Raw genomic sequence first — 21383 nt, 5'->3', positions numbered from 1 at the left:
ATTAGGCACAGAAAATCTTTGTAGATTATTGAAAAATGATGTCTATGCAATTTTCAATGATTCCATCAAAAATATATTAAAAACATTTACAAATTTTTATAATTAAATAGGAAAATATGTATGTTCTGTGTAAAAGGGTTAAAATTTTAATATTCAGAACATAGGCAGCTAAGTAAAGCAAAACAAAACTGTAAACTATGAACCAAAATGTTTGAAAATGTATAAAAATATCAAATATGTTTGTGGATGATTGTTTTCTACTTTCCCATCTATGTAAAATTTTTGATGAGTGTTTCTGTAGGTAAAGTCAAAAGAATCAATATATAACGAGCAAAATTGTTCATCTCTATGTAAAAATAGAGCAACCTAAGAAATAATAAATGCCTACTTAAGAGATTTAGGAACACCTGTATTCCGTCAAGATGGCCAAGAGTCTCGGGAAACAAAAGCTCTTTTCTAAATTTTATTTTACCGTTTCTGAGTGAATGTGTTGATCATATAGAGACATATTCCACAATCTAGAAAAGGGAAGCTAAGATACAGACTATCCTAAGAATTAATTCATTAATTGCCAGAGGAAAAATATATTAAGGCAACATTAGCAATGGAAGCTTTCTATTATTGTATATGTTATCCCATTTACTTCTTTTAACATTAATAGATATTGTTTCTCCTTTCTATTTAATGATATGGTTGCCATGTATCAACTGCTTACCAATGTGGTAGACAATATACTACTGATATTGGTATGTGCTTTACATAATGTTAGCTAATCCTTTCAGCAGCTCATCCTTCTGCCCTATGAAATCATTGGTACCATCCTCATTTTATAGATGAGGTATATTAGGTTCAGAGAGGTTAAGTTATTTGCATGAGGGAGCAGGATTTGGACTTTGCACTACTTCACACCATATTAACCACCAGAAAAGAATATTCAGTCTCTTGGGATGTGGGTTAAGGATAACTTATCAGGCTTAACCATTTACTTGGTTAAATATTTCTCAAGACTGTCCCATTTATTTACTCTTCTTTGCTCACCAAGCAACTTGATGTGGCACTAATTTGCCCTCCCAGGCAGTTTGAAATTGGAAAGCAGGAGCTCTGCTTGGTGAACACTAATATTTCTGTCACTGGAGAGGTATACTTCCGTCTTATGTATTGATTTTATATAATCGCCGTGGGTATACTAATAAAAGCTTAGGTCTAAACAACGTTTTCTTGACTTTTCTTAACCCACACTCTACTGTTCTTCCTAAGATCACCATCTCTCTCCATGTTTCCAGATCCAAGGGCATTTCAGTCTGGGTCTTAACTAGCCTTTGAGCATCATGTGATATGGTTGATGTGCTCCCTCTTTCTTCAGACTTGTTTCTTGGCTTCACTGACACCACACTCACAGTTTTCTTCTTACCTCACCAATCTCAATTTTCTCTTCCACTAACCATCCTTAAAATGTTAGAGGTCTGTAGGACTTAGTCCTAAACTGGCTTTTCTCTGTTTTACAAACAAAAATCCACTCCTCCCTCTTCCAGTTTTCACTACTTCAGTAAATAGTATTTCTGATCCCTGGCCAGAAACCTGGGATTCATGTATAATACTGTTCTTTACTGCCTATGAAATACAGCTGATCATCAAATTTCGGTGATTCTAACTTCAGGTCACTGGGTGTTCAATACCACGACCACCTTAGTCCATAGGGACATAATCTTTCATCTAGATTGTGGAATCACCTCCTAAATGATCTTTCTGTTTCTACTCTTCCCGCTTTCAGTTCATTTGCTACATAGTAGCAGGAGGGATGATCTTTTAAAAACTTAAGTCATATTCCTTGCCTTTGATGTCTTCCCACTGATCTTAGCATAAATTCTAAACACCTCTACATGGTTTACAAGGTCTTGTGAGATCTGCTCCTTTCCTCTCTCCAACCTTGCTTGTATTCTGTCACTCTCTCCACTGTGCTTTAGCTATATGACCTATTTTTTTCCCCTTGTCTTTTGAACAAGCTTTTCTACTTCAGTGTTTGTCCAGTTGACACCCACATAACCTAACTTTTAGGTCTTGGCTTAAGTATCTTTTCTTCAGACATGTCTTTTCTGCTTCCTAATTTTTCACTCTCATAGTACCCTTTTTCCTTCCATCATAGTACTTGTCTCAGTTTATCGTTACATGTTTCTTTTAATGTTTGCCTCCCTAATTAAATTGCAAATTCGTGGGGAGCAGAGGTCATGTTTATCTTGTTTCCTGCTTTCTTCCCTGCTCCTAGCACAGTGCCTGCTTGTAATAAATACTCAATAAATATTTGACAGATGGACGGATGGACGGATGGACGAATCAGTATGTCACTGCCACCCTCTGTATCATTCTGCATCTTTGTACTCTCTATCCTGAACAGATGAATTTCAGGGTATTTTCCTAGAGCTTGTGCATTGCAGGATTCAGTTCTGTTTAATTTGATGAATGTCACCTTGATTTGGATTAAAATAGCATATAACTTGTAAAAATACTGAAATAGAGTGAAGTTAAATAGAAAGCAGGTACAGAACAATGAAAGGAAGATTATTTACTTTGTAAAAAAAGATCTAGAGGTCTTAGTAAATTGTTCATGCTGTACCAGTCATACCTGAGTTATGAGGGAGTTGAGGTGTCAATAATTCTCAATTAAAAAAAAATCAGAGTTTTATGCTTTTCTGCCTTGATAGTAAAGGAAATGTTTGATTTGCTCTATTTTATAGTGGTAACCTGAGTTAACCAGACAGTTTCAAAGTGTGATCACTGCATTGCACATTTGGCTGTGTAGTTTCCCATTTAAGTACTCACTAATGCAATATAATAACAGATTAAATTTAGAGATCAGGGGTCCTCAATCGCCACAGTTTTGCTTCTCAGTATTATACTTTCATGATATATTATTGCATGTGGTAATGGTATTTGCAGTTTTCAAAGTGCAGTAGGGACATTAAGCGTCCTGACAATTATAATACTGTACTTTCCTGACTTAAAGATACCTTTTTAATTGGAGCATTAACTCTAAAATAGCTATAGCTGCCATTTATGGAAACTTACTGTGTATTAGGCATTGCTAGAGCCTTTCTTTACAGGGATATTCTCAAAAGACTTTAAGGCTGTTATCTTCGGTTTATAGAAAAGAACAATTTCAGCATGCTGCATCTAGCTAACCTCTGTCTTTTAGCTATTGAACTTGGAGTTTCTGTATGTAGTGTGCTTTTCACCATTAAAAAACAAACCAAAACAACCAAACCTAGGTATTTTTAAAAGCTAGATTCAGGTACTTCTCTCTGGAATTCCTCCAGCCCAGTCTCTTCCTCTGAGCTGAAATCGTCCTTCATGTCATACGTCCTTCTCCTGGGACCAGCATTTCTCTCTTCTATCATTAGCTTATGAAACTTACTAGCTCTATTATGAGACTAAGTTCTTTGAAGATAGAACTCCTTTCTGTTCTCTGCTATCTTCAGTGCCTTTTTTATTATAAAACCTCAATAAATGTTTGTTGAATCTGTCCTTTGAAATACAGGGTTTATAAATACTTGCTTCATTTGCATGCTTTTCTGTTCTTCACAGCCAAACTTCCCATTCTTCACAGCCAAACTTCTTAAAAAGAGTTATTTTGCCAAATTTATTGTCACATTTATTGACTCTTTTTTCTGGCCTTACCTTAAATGACCATTAGAATAATTTGACCTTTCCTTTGAAATTCTCCAAGTGGTTTCTGTTTCTTTCTTTTTTTAAATAATTTTTTTATTGGGGAATGTTGGGGAACAGTATGTTTCTCCAGGGCCCATCCGCTCCAAGTCGATGTCCTTCAGTCTAGCTGTGGATGGCGCAGCTCAGCTCCAAGTCCAGTCGCCGTTTTCAATCTTAGTTGCAGGGGACACAGCCCACCGTCCCATGTGGGAACTGCACCAGCAACCTTGTTGGGAGAGCTTGCGCTCTAACCAGCTCGTTGTCTTCAATCTAGTTGTGGAGGGCGCAGCTCACTGGCCCATGTGAGAATTGAACTGGCAACCTTGTTCAGAGCTTGCGCTCTAACCAACTGAGCCATCTGACCTTCCCCCCTTCTTTTTTTTTAAGGAGGGCGCAGCTCACTGGTCCATGTGGGTGATTGAACTGGCAACCTTGGTGCTACCAGCACCATGCTCTAACCAACTGAGCTCACCGGTCACCCCATCCAAGTGGTTTCTAAGATTCTCTCTCTTAGTTTTCTTATTTTGTTCTCTCTCTCTCTCTCTGTCTCTCTCTGTCTCTCTCTGTCTCTCTCTGTCTCTCTCTCTCTCTCTCTCTCTCTCTCTCTCTCTGTGTGTGTGTGTGTGTGTGTGTGTGTGTGTGTGTTACCCTTTAAATGGTTATATTCCCTAGGGTTCTATCTTTGGTCCTTTTCTCTTGATCACGCTGAGAACTTTCCCCTGGGTGATCTCATTTTTCCATTCCTCGGCTTTTGATCAGCTTCCGTATCACGAGTTGTAAATTAAATACTTACAGCGGCCAGGTAGGTAACATTAAATGAGTGAAGAATTGGTGAAGGATAAATAACGATGGGACACTGGTGGATTAAAAACTCTGTCCAAAGCTTCAGCAGATTTTTGCTATTTCAGAATGTAGTATCTAGTGTTGACAAAGCTTCAATTTTTCAGGAAAAATTAGAAATCTTAAGAGTTTTTAATGTGAAATTTTCATTTCCTAACTTCTAAATATGAACAAATTAAAATTTTCAAATACAGTCCACTTCAACAGAAAGCATTTTTGAGTTTTCACATGTACTTATTTTAATTTTTAACTTCAATATGCTTCTAACTCCTAGATTTGTACCTCCAGACTTGATTTCTGCCAAGCTTTGGCTCATCCCATTCTGCTCTAGACTATATAGGTGTTCAGTGTTCCCCGGGCATCTTAAACACCATGATGGTCAACGGGCACTTCAAACTTATATTAGGAAGTGGTTTGAGTTATAGAATCAAACTTCTGTGAGTTTGAATCCTGCTTCGACCTCAGGTCATTGAGCAAGTTACTTTATTTCTTTAAACTTCTGTTTGCTCGTATGTAAAATGGGAGTGATGTGCCTAATTGGGCTGTTATGCTAGTGACCTACCCGTAGTAACCTAATGCTGGATACTCTGTTCTACTCCTGCTTCCCTGAAGGTGTCACCACTCAGGCCCTCTTTCTGGTGCTTAAGAGTCATTCTTGACTCTTCCTTTTTTATCCTTCAGGTCTAACTAGTTACCAGTCCTATGAACTTTGCCTTTGTAATGTCTCTTGACTGCTGTTACTTTAGTTTAATCCCTATTTTTGTGCACCAGTATTATTATAGCAACCCTTTTTCAATCTCTGTTTAAATACCTCCCCAGTCTATTGTCTGCCTTGGGCCAATGATTTAGGTTTTGCGTAAACACCAATCTGATCATACCAAGCTTCTGTTTACAGTCCTTCAGTGGCTTCCTATGGTCTCTAAATTTTTTTACTTTTAACATTTTATCTTTTAATGTTCACTTTGATCTCATACCTGCTCTTTTCTTGCCTTATTTCTTGCTTAACCTGTACAGATAGTAACTTGTAAGTTCTTAGAATTTACCCACCTCTCTGTTGGCGTGTTTCTTCCTCAAACCACACTTTGCCTCTGTTCTACAACTCCTTTAGAAATTAGTTTTAAAGGCACCCATCTATTCCAGTAAGTTTTTTGACCCCCCACCCTCTCTCACCCCAGGTCTGGGTTAGATATCCCTTTTTTTTGTGCTCATAGCCCCCTGAGGATGTTTCTATCATAGTACTCTTCACAGCCCTTTGTAATTGTCTCTCTTTTCCACTACGCTTCTTGAAGGCAAAGACCACATACCTTGAATGGCTTTGTATCTCTTAGGGCTTAGAATAATGTCTGACAAACAGTGAGCTTTCAGACATTTGTGTAATGCATTCATTTGTTGAATGAATAAATTGTTTTCTTTCTAGAGAAATTGTAGATACCTTAGGAGCCTCAGTTATAGTTGTAAGTCATTTAAAAATGTCCCAATTCTTTTATTCTTTGTGTTTGAAAATTATAGGTGCTTTTTATTTATTATGAATAAATAATATTTATGTTCTTTAGAACAAAATCAGTTATTCTGTTGGTATAAAACTATTGTTGCCTTCACAGGCAGTAGTTTCTCAACAAGATTTTTTTTGACTGCAGCCCACCTAGGTGCATTTTTCCCCTGCTTTCCTCTTGTTACAGTGTTAAGTTCTTAGGATCTTATTCCTTCCTGCCCTCCCAAGAACCTTAGTTTATTGTAGGATTTCTCAGCTTCCACACTATTGACACTATAGGCCTGATACGTCTTAGTTTTGAGGAGCTGTCCTGTGCATTGTTAGATGTTTTAGCAGCATCCCTGGCAGCTACCGACTAGATGTCAGTAGCATTCCCTGGTTTGGGCAACAAAAATGTCTCCAGACATTGTCAAATATCTCCTGTGGAGCAAAATCACCCTGGTTGAGAACCTCACTGGCTTATAGAGATTTCCATCTCTTACCTTTATCCTCAGAGACCTTGTCTTTCTCTATTGGCTCCCATCTGTAAAAAAACCAAAACACCTTTTTTCATTAACTCCTTGTTTCCACTTAATTTTTGTCAATTTTCTCTCTCCTTCTCCTTCCCATCCACTTTCTTTAGAATGAATTGTTTCCACCCTCTCATTACCCTTTTTCTTTCTGGCTTTTACCTCCATGGGTCCACTGTGTTCCTTGTTCCTTGAAGAGAATGTTCCCACTACCTAGTAGTCCATACGTCATGATCATCTCATATCTCTGTACTCCCCTCTACCTCTGCCTCTCTACTTGTACACCCCATTCAGTTGGTAATAAAGTCCAGTTTATTCTACCTCCTGAATATCTCTAGAATCCACCTATATTCTTTATTCTCATAGCTGCGTCCCACCAATGTCATCAGCCTCTTTGTTGGTCTTGGAATCTCAAAACTAGAACTGTTCCATTTTATTTTCTACATTGTAGGGTGGGTGACCTTTTTAAAACAGTCTCTTCCCATTTCAGACCTTCTCAATCACAAGTTCTGGGGCCCTAGTGCGTGCATTTTGAAAGGCTTACTAGATGATTTTCATGCAACTCAAATTGCTTTATTCTCCTATGTAAGATGCGTTTCATTGCTTTTAGGAATTCCTAAAACCCTTATTATTTTTATAAAACACTTTCTGATGTGATCTCTGTCTATTAGCAAAATCATTTTTGATATATAAAAATGACTTGGTCTTTTAGACAGGTGTTTTTATAAGAAGTCAGTATTTATTCATTTAGTTACTGGTTACTTTTGTTTGTTTACCACCACCGATGAAATTTATCATTGGGGGAGGGATCAGGAGGAAACATGGGTATCCTAACTTACTGATTAATGTGTGTCTATGACAGATAGACATATAACTTATATGCTAACTTATAAGGTAATGTATTTTCTTGCAGGTATTTATAACAGCAATGATGTAGCAGTATCATTTCCAAATGTAGTGTCTGGCTCAGGATCTAGTACTCCTGTCTCCAGTTCTCATTTACCTCAGCAGTCTTCTGGGCATTTGCAACAAGTGGGAGCTCTGTCCCCGTCAGCGGCATCAACTGCAACCCCTGCTGTTGCTGCAACTCAGGTACATTATTACAGCGTTACTTACAAAGTGACACAGAGGCGGGTTTGTCGGGCTTGAAAGTGAGTTTGATTGGAGGAGAAAAAATTGAAATAGGGCTTCCTATAGGAATTTATTAAATATCTCAATTTGTCTTGAAACGTTAGTGGAAATAATAGACATTTTTACATGATCCGAGAGAAGACAAGGAAATATGTTGGTACCAACTGATACTTTTCAGTTTCTGAGTCTGATTTTGTCCTGATGATGTAAAACAGTAATTTTGGGGGGAGCTTTTAGTGTTTCTTTTAAAAAGTAGGACTTACAAAGTACGAACCAATTTTGGACTTTTATAGTTCCTTTTGTAATTTTAAAAACCAGCAGATATGAATATCTGCTGTCTAAGTTTTTAAAAACCAGTGTAGGAGAATATAGGACACAGAGTGAAGGATCCCTTTAAGTTACTATATGACTTCCCTCCTGGTAGGAGACAAGGAGTGTTCATAAATATTGTAAATAATGGTTACTGTGTTGGTGGTTTTGCGTTTGTTTATCCCTTTCCTCCACTACAGATCTGTGACTTGATAGGTGACCTCGTCTACAGGATGCTTTAAAAGAAAGAGTCAAATCAGAAAAATCATAATCTTGAATTACATAAATAGGACTGCAAATTGGCAAAGCTGTATACACACACACACACACACACACACACACACACACACACACACTTACTGTATCCCCCATTTCTCCAAAAGCGATTATTTAAAATTCCTAGTACATATATAACATATATACATAGATACTATATATGTATTATATATATATACGTGTTGTAATTCTTTATAATTTTACTTTAATTTTATCCAAAGCTCTAGTTGTAAGTCTGTTAACATTTTGAGAAAATTATAAGAGTGATAAATGTCTAATTACAAATAACTAGTTAAGTAGTTATTTGTAAGTAGCTATAAACTCTTGCTTTATGTCTTCATAATTTCTACTGTTTGGGCCTTTAAAAAGTATATACTCTTTTCCAGTATTTTCTGTAAGCTGTACATCAAAGCACAGCATTAAGTTATTTTTATGAAATGGTACAGTATAAACAATCACCATTATAATTAGGTCAAGTATTAGAATAAATAACAGACAGTATGGCACAGAAAATCAATGGCATGATTAGTGGTATCTTAGAAAATGAAAGTTAACTATTTGGTGAGCCTGTCAACCTGAATGGGGGAATTTGACTGGTTTGGGTTTTTCTTTAACTCATCACCAAACTTAGTGAAGTAGCCATAATAATAAGGGTTTTGGGTTAGAGAGGACGAAAAGATAAATGAGAGAATGGCTCTTAAAAATAGTTTTATCCCTTAATTTTAATTAAGTGTAACCATGTGCTGTTGCTAGCTTTATATCCTTGGACAGTCTCATGAACATTTTCAATGGGCATTTTTCTTTTCTTTCATTATAAAAGTGTTTTAATTACTCTCTGGTTAATTCCAGACTGAATTAGGCAAAAATCTCATTTCTTTTTATTCATTGTATTTGTGGTTTTGGGGTTGGCATTAGGGAGGTCGATGGGGGAAGTGGTGGTGAGGAGAAATTTATAGCTAGAGGGAAAATTCCACTTAACATATGACTCAACTGAAGAACAAAGAAATCATAGTTGCAAGTAATCCAGGATTCAGTTCAATTAACATCTTTACTATTTATTCTTTTCCCATGTTTCAGTAAGATGGGTCTCGTAAATATGATCATCCAGTTAGACCCAAATGCTGCATGCTGAGACAACTGCATCTGTGTTTCTGTCCAGCAGTGAATGCTTTCTGCCTTCAAGCTGGAGCTTATTTAGCCTAGCTTATCTGGTGCTGCTGTAGCAACCATCAGTCTCCAGGCAACTGAGGCACGTTGACCCTTCAGTTGAACTGAGTGCAAAACTACTTCAATTTAGCTGCCTGAGACAATGGTGTTGGTATTTAATGTGCATAATGTGAATTTTCTCGTCAGTGTGCAAGGGAAAGGATACAAAACTGTTTAGAATAAATTAAATGTTTAGAGAGGACTCTTAAAATTGTAATGCACTTAGTAATTGAATCTTCTTTCCAAAATGACAGAAGTTTGTTTCTGGTTTAACTTTCGTATTGGCCTTGTTTGTTTTCGTATCACAAAAGTCGTGTTTAAATAATCACATCCTAGACTTTTATTTAGGGTCTCTTTATGTAGGTAGTTGATTTATAATTAAGAGAGCAGTGCTATAAGTGGGTAAATTTAAATGATCAATATTTAAAATGTAATTATAGAAGTCTTGTCACAGTTATTAAGAAAACCATGACACCAGCAAGCAAATATTTAAAAAATGTATAAATCAGAGAATAGAAATGTTAAATTTTAATAATGCTTTGCTTCCTCTCCTTCCCTCCAAAAAACTTAATGAAAGTATTAATTTTTGGTGACTGGCCTGATGCCAGCAGGATAAAAATCCAGAAGCCATCCTTGATCTTTCTGGTCTTAGTGTTAAGTAAGATAGGCTGACCTCTTGTTTGACTTATTTTCTGTCTTAAGAATTGTTCCCTGCAAAGTGGTCAAGGAGGTAAGATCAGGAGGCTAATAGAAATTAAAAACAGAATAGATTTGTGACTTTATAGGGGGAAAAAGGAGACACTTGTAAAATTGGGGAGTATCTGATGCTTAGCAGCCTTAATTTGAAAAAAACCTTTAAAAAAATATTTGATAACCCAGCTTTGTTTTCTTCAGTGTTAAATCATTGTTTTATTTGATATACTTGTTTTTAGAGTAATTATTCTTTCATATAAATATCAGCAATACATTTACAATTAGTTCCTTAATATTATTGGAAGATAGACTACTGTCCATGTGATTTTTAATGATATGCACTGCCCCTGTTGTATCATGAGTATAGGTATAAATTAGTTTCTGTAGGGGTGCCATTAATTTTTCATTTTGCCTTTCAAATTCCCCTCTGCTTCCCAGTTCTACATTCATTCTGTTCTGTCTTTGGGAGAATTCTAGTGCTTTTGTTTGAAAGATGATTCCTTTAACAGAAGAATTTAAGACTGAATGTAATTTTAAAAATTTGTATTCTAATATATTGTGCATTCTAGGTTTTGCTTTTGGATACGGTCTTCATGTAGATGATCATGGTTCATTGTTTACTCTATTACTGTTATTAAAAATGATATAGGTTTAAAAATTTAAATAAAGGAACTTCTGAGGTTTATGTGATATTTAGTAAATGCAGATATTTAAGTATCTGCATAAGGTCCAATTTAGTGACTAATGTTTTGCAGATTTCTGTGAGACTTTTACTTAAATTAGCTTTGAATGTTTTGTTTTGCAACATCATAATTTGAGAGAGAGAGAGAGAAAGAGAGAGAGAGAGAGAGAGAGAGAGAGAGAGAGAGTGTGTGTGTGTGTGTGTGTGTGTGTGTGTGTGTGTGTGTTGCAGAGGTGTCTTAGATGTAGTCCTTAATTTCCTTTCAAATGACGTCTGATATGACAATTTCTTTCTATTTGAGAAAATGGTTTATTTTCCCAAGCAGATTGACCTGACTTCGGGGGATCTCTGACTTGATTGGTCAGAATGAAAGTTGCATCTGTTTTAAATAATTTTATAATGACTTGTAATTTTTAAGGATGTTAACATTCTGAGCAAAATAAGTTTTTGTAAGTGCTTTGTAACGTCACTTGGATGATGAAAGGTTAAGTAACTGCTCAAGGTCACATGTCTAGTGGTGGAATGTAAGTTTGGAAGCAAGACAGTCTGACTCCTGAGCCTAAGTACTTTGCAGACCATAAAGTACTTTGGAATTGATGGTTATTATACTGATGTTACAGTTATTATAGGACATCATTAATTTCAACTGTTACAGAAAAGCCTGATTATCGATGAGAAAAATTGTACAGAAGCACGTCTTTTACTAAAAATAGTATTAAATTTTTCTTTTAAAACTTACAATTCCATGTTAACACAGATATATGAATTTTAGCCATTTTAGGTTCAACTGTTGACTAAGGTCTTTTCCAGTTCTTAAATTAGTAGCCACTGTAGTCCCGTGGACTTATTTTTAGGTGATATATTGAATACATATTAACCAATTAGGAAACCTTATAATTGGTTTGTTATTCTCTGCAGTCGTCTTGTCCAATCATGAGTGTTCAGTGATGGTTTAACTACTATTTAATCCCTCCTAGTACTTTATAGAAACTCAATTGTAGGGCATTTCAGCATTAGCCTAAACAATGGTTTTGAATATGTTAAGCTCCTAACAATTAGGGAGCAGTTAGGGGCATTGAGTAATGTGGAATGATGCAATTGAACCTGACAGCTTGAACAGTCAGCCTACTCATGGGACCTGAAAGTTGTTCACACTTGGTTTCATCTCTCATCACACGCTGAGTATTAAAGCTATACTGGTGGTAGCTGACACAGAAATGGGGTCTGTTATCAGAATATGTTTCATAGTGCAAAGTTTGAATCGAGTTAGAGAATATCTGAAAACTTTCCAGTGTTCTCCAATTTTTCCTGAAGCTTTTCTGGTCAAACAAATTGAAAACAATATGTAAATTAATTTTCATTAAAATATTTGAATCCTTACATTATATTTGTAGTATTGCTATGTCATTATATAATGTATAAATTAAGATATCATTGCATAATTAGACCTTTTAATTTATACCTTCTACTTTTTCTTAGGTAAATATGTTTTAATCTTTGAAGTATAGCCATGTTGATACCAGAATATAATTGGTAAATTATATTCTCTAATGAAGTTAATGGAAAAATGGAAACCATAATAGCTTATGAAAATAATTTTTAAATGAAAAGCTAAAATTCGAGTGCTTACATGTGCCAAGCATTCTTTTAAGCCCTTTACATACAAAGGGTGCCAAAAAAATGTATACACATGTTAAAGGAAAAACCTGTATTAAACTTGTAATATTCAATATGTATAACAAAAGATGAATACAAGTCATGTGTTTACATTTTTTGGCACCCTCCGTGTGAAGTGAAGACTCAGCTAGTTTTCACAATATTCTTAGGAGGTAGGCACTATTATTATCTCCAGTTTTACAGATAAAAATTGAAGACATTGAAGGTCTTTGCCCAAAGTGAGAAGCTTGGTTTATGACAGATACAGTGATAGCAAAAAGGTTTGTCTTCTAAGAATATATATGAAATAGGAATTAAAAAAAATAATATTCAACTTGTAAGTCTGACAGAATTTTGGAAGAATGTATTTTTAATCGTGTCAGGGTTGAAAAGCTTGAAGAAGAAGCTACTGGTTTTAGAACTTGTTTGAATCATTTGATTTTAATGTTTATTGACAGGTTAATTGCGCATTTAAAAAATGCTTGCTGTAACCTCTTCCTGTATGACTGAAGCATAAAGTTTCATAGCCACCTTTAGATGATGTATTTCTATGATACTGTCTAAAGGTGAAACATTTATAGGTACTATTCTTTCAAACTTAATTTTTTCTTAATTTTCTGTTTTTTTTTTTTTTTACCTTTACCAACATTAGGGAGAAAAATAAATCTACCAAAACAATACCCACTTTTAAATCTGTTATTCACATAAATGAGTAGACTTAGGCTGACGTTTTCCCTCCACAACTACCTGGAGGAATGAGCCTAGGAATTTGGTAGAGTTACTTTACAGCGAGAGCTTTTTAAAAACTTCTCTGTGGTCATAAGCAGGCATTTGACATATAAGAGGTGACCTGTTAACAACAGGGACGTTTCCAGCTGAGATATAATTTTAATCTTGTTAATATTTTAATATGGTATGTCACTGTACTTAGGAAATACTAAATATCTTTGATTTGTTTTGAGTTTGAATACTGCCTTGGTGTAGACTCTCGTATTTATCTAGATGTTTAATATAAGTTATTCTAAATTTGCTAAGGGTATTCTTTGACTCAGGCACCTAAACATGTTTTGTTTCAAAGTAACTTAGACTTACCTCAATAATTATTCAATTTATTCTTGTTCTACTTGTCTTTGGATCCATTTTGTAAAATAATTCTACTTTTCTTAATGAGGCTTTCACAAGAGTATTAGGGTAAGTGTAATATAACATCTTGAGTGGAAGTTGTTCCTTTAAGTTATTAATCTTGAGGAAGGAACAAAATTCTCTTAAGATATCATATATTGGAAGTTAAAGCAAAAGTTTTTTATGGCAATATGAACTTAGAGTTATATAAAACATTTTTATCTTGATCTAATACCTGTTTTCACATTTTGAGTAGATGACTTCATTTCAGTGGGACACTATAAAGCCAAGTACCTAGTTTGTTTTGTAATCACATTCTTTTTGTTTTAACTTATTTTGAAATAATTTTAGATGTATGCAAAAGTTGCAAAAACAGTACAGGGTACAATTCACGTATATTGTGGATACCCTTCACTCAGCCTTCCCAGTGTTAACTCATATTCTTAATAGTGCCAGTAGACCCAACAATGCTTCTATCCACAACAGCCATTCTCCTTAACTTGGAACGATAAAATTGAAATGTTGTAAGGTAGGTACTTCCTTTGAAAAGAATTGTCAGTCTTTATACCAGATCTTCTGAAGCAGACTTACAGTACATTAGTAATTTGCTTTCAATGTACTTTTTAATCCATGTCCAAAGTATGCTGTGGAGAAGTGTGTGTATATTTCCTTTATTCCTTGTTTCAGATTTCTTTTATGTAAAAGCTTTCAGTGTCCTTTATGCTTCATAACCACTGTTTCTTTAGGTTCACGTGGATGTCCTTCGATCGCCCTGAATCTTAGTGCTTTCACTTATTAATGACAAAGGTTTTTGAATTTACAGAATGTCAGACATTACCTGTGTACTCTTCCTCCTAAGGCATCTCTTTTCCCTACTCTCTCACTCATCCTTGTTCATTGCCACTAAGTTGTGGAAACTTTTCACTAAAATGTTGGAGGTTTCTTGGTCCTAAGGTACCAGCAGTTATCAAAGGTTCCCAGCATTAACCATTCTAAATGTCATTTCAGAAGTATTGACTAAACAGTGTCAGACATTTGTAGAGTCTTTGGTGACTCCTGTTTCCCGCCTATAATGATGTTAATGACTTGAGCTTTAATGTAGAGTGGTTTAGATGTTTTAATATACCACAAAACCTACCTGGTCAAATTAATAACTTAACTTACTTTTCAATTGCTTTTGAAAGTTTTTTGTTTAGATAAGTGCAATATTTTTTTACAAAACAGAAAACTACCAGATGATTTTTTACCCACTCAGCAATTTTGGGAAATTGGTCATCCAGGATAATGAAGAATGTATTGCCATTTTATCATTTTATTATTAATTCACTTTTGCCTCCTATTTTTATAAAATATATATTTTCCTGCTTTGGAATTATGCTAAAGATGATTTATCTTCTTCCTGATGATAGTCATAATGCAAATCAGTTATTATGCTGTTTTACTACTTTGCATTTTGATCTTTTAATATAGTGAGCGCAATGTGTGATCGGAAAACAGATAATTTAGAGACTACTTCAAGAAATTTGAAGCTAATAAGGATAAATATAAAGCCCTTGGCAGAAGGAACCCTTCTTGTTTGTAAAAGGGTGTGTTTCTGAGTAGGATCTTTTGATTCTCATCAAGAATCTAAGGCAGCTCGTAAAACTGATAATTGGAACTAAAAAAGTAGTCCAACTGGTATAATGTTAGTTCTGATTCAGCCAAAAGATGATTGCATGAAAAAGGAGAATCAGAAGGCTGAGATGCAGATGCTAAGGCCCCTGGACGTCCACGTGCTTTGAACGCCACGCCCCTGGCACTCTGTAATAAATACTCTTACTCTGGCTCATATTTTTCTCTCTTCTCTTGCCGTCAGCTGTTCACTTCTTGCTGCCAACAAACTGTCTCAGAATATTACTTTTTCTCCCTCTTTGTAATTAATTTTCCACTTCTAATCTGTTATATGCTTAGTTGATCTTTTTAGAATTATGTCTAGAGTAAGAGTAAATTAGCTCTGCAAAGGGCATTTTTATGTATAAGTTACCCGAGATTTTAGCACATGGGACCGGTAACATCTGGTCTTTCTGTTTGTCAGTTTGCATTTTTCTTGTTCTAAGTTATTTTATGAGTAGCCAAGATTCCCAAGTATTTGACTTCTGGAGAGGTAAAAAAAACTTACTATATTTTCATTTATGATATGTGTATTTTCTGTATGTTACACTACTAAATACATGGCAAGTGTCTAGTATGATATTTAGGTTAATATTATGACTTAATCTTTTACTGAGGGCTAATTGATTGTTAAACAGGACTTTATAGTGCAAACTTACTGGCTTTGTATACATATCTTTAATAAGAGGAAAACTGAAACCCAGAAATTGACCAATGAACTTAGACATTAAAGTATGAACTGTGAAATATACCTTTTGAAACAATGGAAAGCAAGGACAGAATTCTGCATTACCAAGACTCTTCCTGTGAATTTAAAGTCCAATTTTCATGCTTAATAAGTTGGCTAGAAGCCAAATACAATGTCAGGGTCTGAGTCTTTCCAGAAACACAGTTTATTTTTTGTAATATTTTGCTTGTTATAACTACTATGTCATCTTGGTCTCTTGTGTGCAGTTATACGTGTCAAAATGTCCTACGTCTTTTGTTTGGCTGTTACTCAGCTTTTTTATATTAGATGTGCTTCAATTCTTTGAAACTATTTTCCAGAATTTTGTACTGAAACAACTAGACAGTGATTTAATTTATAAAAGCCTAAGTTTGATTTCATTCATGAAAAAGAATAAGAAAGGTACTTTAAAATTTGTGGTTCTGTTAAATCTGAAGAGTATTTCAGGTTAGTACGTAGTAGCCTTCTGTGAGTAACAGTATTTTGTGTACAAGAGATTTGCTTCCAAAATGCCACATTCTAAGGTTATAATATTCTTGGAAAGTGGGAGAAAGTATTCACATCAAAGAAGGCATTTTTATTACATTGGATTACGCAAGACTTTGGCCAGCCTCCTTAGCTTCATCTGTTTAAGGGTTCATTTTCGCTTGTTTGGCACAAGTCCCAGTAGAGGCCTTCAGAATTGTGGTTAGCAACATGAATGAATTACAAACTTTGGACCAGCTCTTCAGTTAGTAGAGCTGGCTTCCTGCCAAAAAGACAGTGCCTTATATGGGGTCAGGGCAAAGCTGTGATTCGTTGAGCCCTGCATTGTATAGAAAACATACTTGTGATGCCTGTTTGCTTTCTTTTAAAATAAAAACAAAACAAAACAGAAAAAGCAGCAGGCTTCCAAGTCTATCAAAATAGGAAGTAACAAAATAGTGTGCAGGTTTTACTAATGACAGAGTTAAGCAATGGAAATATGGCTTCTTATAGTTAAAATACTAGAAGTAGGAATTGGACCTTTTGACTTCCTTTTAGCTAGCCTGTGATGTAAGAGACTAACGCATTTGTTAGGCATCTGTTGTCTACCTGCCCTTATTTTGTAAATGGTTTAATAAGATTAAATAGTCATATGTTCACATAGTTACCATGCCGCTGGGTTTTGATATCGACTAGATCTTTCAAAATTAAAGCAAAATAGTTAACTTTGTGCCAATCCTTTTTTTTTAAATTTGAAGTTATGTAACTTTTCAAAAATTGAAATGTTGGAATGGTAAAACAAGTAAGAATGAAATTTGCTCTTCAGAAAGTGAGGCATTTTTGCTTATATTTTTAGGTTGGAGAATTAGTTATTAGGTATATCAGGAGGAAATGTATTAAGATATTTTCAAATATAATTCATTTATCTTTGTGATTCTTTTCATTTAGGCAAATACCCTATCTGGATCTTCTCTCAGTCAGGCACCATCTCATATGTACGGCAATAGATTAAATCCAAATTCTTCAATGGCAGCTCTTATTGCTCAATCTGAAAATATTCAAACAGGTAAGTTTTCAAGAATTTTTAAACTCTAAAATTCTGTTCCCCTCTCCCAATGTAGTTTCTCCCCACAATGTAATTTTCCCCCTATTGACTCATTTTATAGGATGGCACCTTTTCAAAAACAAAAACAAAAAAACCCCAGAAGAATCACAGTTGGAAGTAAATAGTATGCTGTGCTGCAAAATAGTGATGTGCTTTTTTTACTATCTGAAATGTAAATGTTTAAGCAGAGCCATCAGCAGGCAGGAATGCAACAATGTCTCCTGTGACTTTTGTGATTGATGTGTTCAGTTCTCAGTTCTATGCAATGAAAGTAACATAACACTGGGCTTTTCTGTGAATAGCCTAAACCTTTATTTGCATAATTCATGAAATTGCATTACACAAACTTGGTTTAAAAAAATCCTGTTAGGGAATTTCTACAGTGTTTAGTAATCCTGAATTTTTACTAGTTGCCATTTTGTAGCATTTGCCTCTTGTACTGTTTTAATGAGCCTCTGGATTTGCTTTGTTTCATTCCATCCTTAAGGATTTGTTGACATGTCCAAGTAGTCATGCCTGTTTGGGGGAAGGGAATGGGTTTAGCAGTTCACCAAGAATGGATCAGTCATGTCTTTACCCTTTGAGGGTCAGAGGTTACCTGACTCGGAATAAGGGGAGAACAACCTTGAAAGAGGCCAGATAGGGTGATTTTATAAGGAACTAACTGTAGGGGAAATACAAGTTAACTTTTCATGCAGAGATTTTTCTGTGTTACCTAAGGAATATTTTGAAGAATTTTTTTTTTCCCTTTTAAATACATAATTCAGTGTTCCTACTTGTTTTTGTCCATTTGGATATTTAGTGTTATATGTAACTTTATTCTTGGTGTGAGCATTCATGTAATATAATTTTAGTCTTGGTGTGTGGTTCTATATAATAAATTATATATTTTATGAGTTGTCTTGGGATGCAAAGTGTTAAAAAATACAAAGCATAAGGATTTGCTGTGATAAGCATACAGATTAGCTGTCCACAGCTGTGATTCATTACTTTAACCGTAGAAATTAAAAGTGGCTGAGGGGAGGGTGCTGCAAATGCAAACCACGCTTCTGTGCTGTAAAATTGAAAGGAATGAAAGAACGGAACGTAATCCATGGCCTTCTACACCCACAAAAACGTGTAGGGACAACGCCTTACATGCCACAGTTCAGCAATTCTATAAACTAGCAGCATACTAGGCCTTCTACTTGCATAGTAACTGCAAAGATAGTGGTAAGGGTTTTGTGTATGTTTTAGGAAATATCAGGGCAAGAGCTTAAAACCTCTTATCTAGTGAGAGTCACTTTATCAGCTATGAAATATTTACACTGCAGATCAAGATCTTGGAGACAATAGCCGCAGCCTTGTTGGCAGAGGAAGCTCACCCCGAGGAAGTCTCTCACCGCGGTAAGCATTATTTACACTGCAAAGTATAGGCAAAGGAAACATTTTGACATTGCAAACTTCTTTGTCTCGTATCAGCAGAGTGTACATTTGTGAGACTATAAAGCATTCTGAAGATAAGAAACATTTGTGGGCAGTCAAGAGAAAAGATTCTAAATTAATTTGAATATTAATTTAAACATAGATTTCTAAGCTTTTAAAAAGACATAACTCTTGTTGGTTTCCAATCAATTTGAACTTTTTTTGTTTTTATCATTTATATATTTAGCTGCTGGTACTATTAATGCATTACCTTGGGTAACTCTTTTTGGTCACAAAATAGTGTTAAAATCTCTTAAAGCTACACATTTAAAGCTTTCAACTTTGGGTACCAGTTTTAGCTCTGTTGTGGGCAATACACTTAACCTTTTCCTCTCTAGTGCCTAATTCAGTAAATGAAGTTTTTGTGGCTCATCTTGAAAACCCCTCTGATTCTTAAGATTGAATCAAAGTGTAGCAAATGTATTATTACATTGTTCTGTGAAATTATCTTAAATACTATATGAAAGAATTCAGGTACCATTTATTAATAGTGTATAATATATATGAGGTTATTCCTGTTAGCAGGATACTCTTAACCAGAGTTGTTGTACTGAAGGGCTGAATTTCTCAGCGTAATCTAAGTGCCCCGAGTCTTCTGTTCTCAGTGGGGAGAATGATAGTAGGAAATAATTCTGTCAGTTTATAGAAGACAATGGAACTTTAGGCTATGGCTATCTTTTTATTGATTTTATTCCACTCTCAACTTCTACACCTTCTTATAGTTTGTTTGCTCTCTGTTCTCTAATTTTGTAAACTGCCTCAAGCATGGTATTAGACTGGATGAGAATGGAGAGCAAAAGGAGGAAAAAGCCCATTCCTAGAATCTTTTTTCACCTATGGGAAATTAAACATTTTTCAACTATGGGAATTTAAAAATTCTGTTAGAAATTAAAAACTTTATGTGGTGACTACCATGAATATTAGTGTTGCTGTGTTGCTTGACATAGTTGCCGATGGTCTGTTAAGGAGCATCTTGGTCATTAAAGAGATTAGTCCAATAACCTCGGATTTTGCTGTTTTCTGGCGGTACATCTAGTAGTGCCTTTTCCCTATATAATTCTTAGGTAAACTAAAAGTAATATGTTTTTTCCTAATTGAACTCTGTGGAAAACTAAATATTCCTTCCTTTGAAGCTAGTAATCTGAAGTACACAGTGATAACATCTGCCTAGTCTGCAGTTTTATGCTGTGATTACTTCTGTACTGTTTTATTCTTTTTTTCTAAGAAGAAAGTTAATGGATTTTTGCTCATAGGTTTAGTAGAGGAAGCATTTCTGTGTTCCCCTTTAAACTTAAAATATCATACAAACTACCCAGAAATTATTTAAGATCCCTTAGTGCTATTTTGCTTGGTGTAGTTCTTTGTTTTTCATTAGCTAAATGAGATTTAACATAATAAATGGTACAGAATTGTTTTTAGCATATATTTACAACTTTGTATTACCTTTTAAAGATCAGCATTAAGTATAATAGCCTAAATTATCCTGGCATAATAAACTCTTTGGAGAGGGAGGGCCGACAGTATGTAACACATGATGTTTACATATGGAATAAAAAGCCTCATTTGTTTAACTTCTTATTTAAAGAGATTTTTGTAGAGAAACATATTAAGGCAGTAGCAAAACAGTAGTGGGTTGTTAGAAAACCTGAGTTGTGGCACCAGCTCTGTCATTTACCAGCAGTGTGTCTTTGGACAAGTCACTAAAGCCTTATCTTGTTTCCTCAGATGGAAATAAAGCCAATAAGCCAGGTTTCAACTTCTCGCTAGGTTGTTGTGGGGATCATGTGAGATAATTATGTGGATACACTTTGAAAACTCTAAAGCCCTTTACTAATGTGTTCTGTTAGTATGGAGGCTGGGAACTAGAAATGGCCACATTTGCTAATTTAAAACAAAAAGTAGTTGAGAGAATATTACATACTCATCTTACTATAAGTAATATTTGTTTTGGAAGAGGTGATTAAGTCATCATCACTTGAAGTACATACACATCTAAGACATTTTAGAAAAATTTGTATAAAAGGCTCAAGTAAAAATTGCTTTGGTCTTGGTCCTTAATACCAAAAATACAAATAAATATTTTTGAATTTATAACAACGTTTCTTCAAATTTATTTAAAATTTCTTTTTACTAATATTTGAGATTTTCTTGGTTGTAAATTAAAATGCTTTCTACGTTATTATAATAATATTTTGCATATTAAAACAGAATGATGGAACACTTCTGGCTAGTTATTTTAAAGTCTTTCTAATCCTGTCTTTCTCTTTTGTCTCATAAACCTATATCAAGTTCTTTTATAGCTTATTTCAGAGATTATTGGTGATGTGTTTATGTTTTCGAGGGGTTTTTAATTA

At 34.9% G+C, this 21383-nt stretch overlaps 1 protein-coding gene across 19 annotated transcripts in view; it reads left to right on the top strand.

The window, feature by feature from the left end:
* MLLT10 (MLLT10 histone lysine methyltransferase DOT1L cofactor) overlaps positions 1 to 21383 on the top strand; it is a 192477-nt gene that overhangs the window by 159271 nt on the left and 11823 nt on the right. For all 19 annotated transcript variants that reach the window (XM_081050356.1, XM_081050355.1, XM_081050364.1 and 16 more), the window contains 3 exons: positions 7457 to 7635; positions 17409 to 17526; positions 18879 to 18951. In XM_081050356.1, the coding sequence (XP_080906482.1) occupies positions 7457 to 7635; positions 17409 to 17526; positions 18879 to 18951 (370 nt within the window). The remainder of the gene's footprint in view (positions 1 to 7456; positions 7636 to 17408; positions 17527 to 18878; positions 18952 to 21383) is intronic.

Source organism: Rhinolophus hipposideros (assembly GCF_964194185.1).
Source record: "Rhinolophus hipposideros genome assembly, chromosome: 1".
In the NCBI taxonomy this organism is placed as follows: Eukaryota; Metazoa; Chordata; class Mammalia; order Chiroptera; family Rhinolophidae; genus Rhinolophus; species Rhinolophus hipposideros.
Note: the sequence above shows the minus strand (reverse complement) of the source record. Positions and strands in the feature narration are given on the sequence as shown.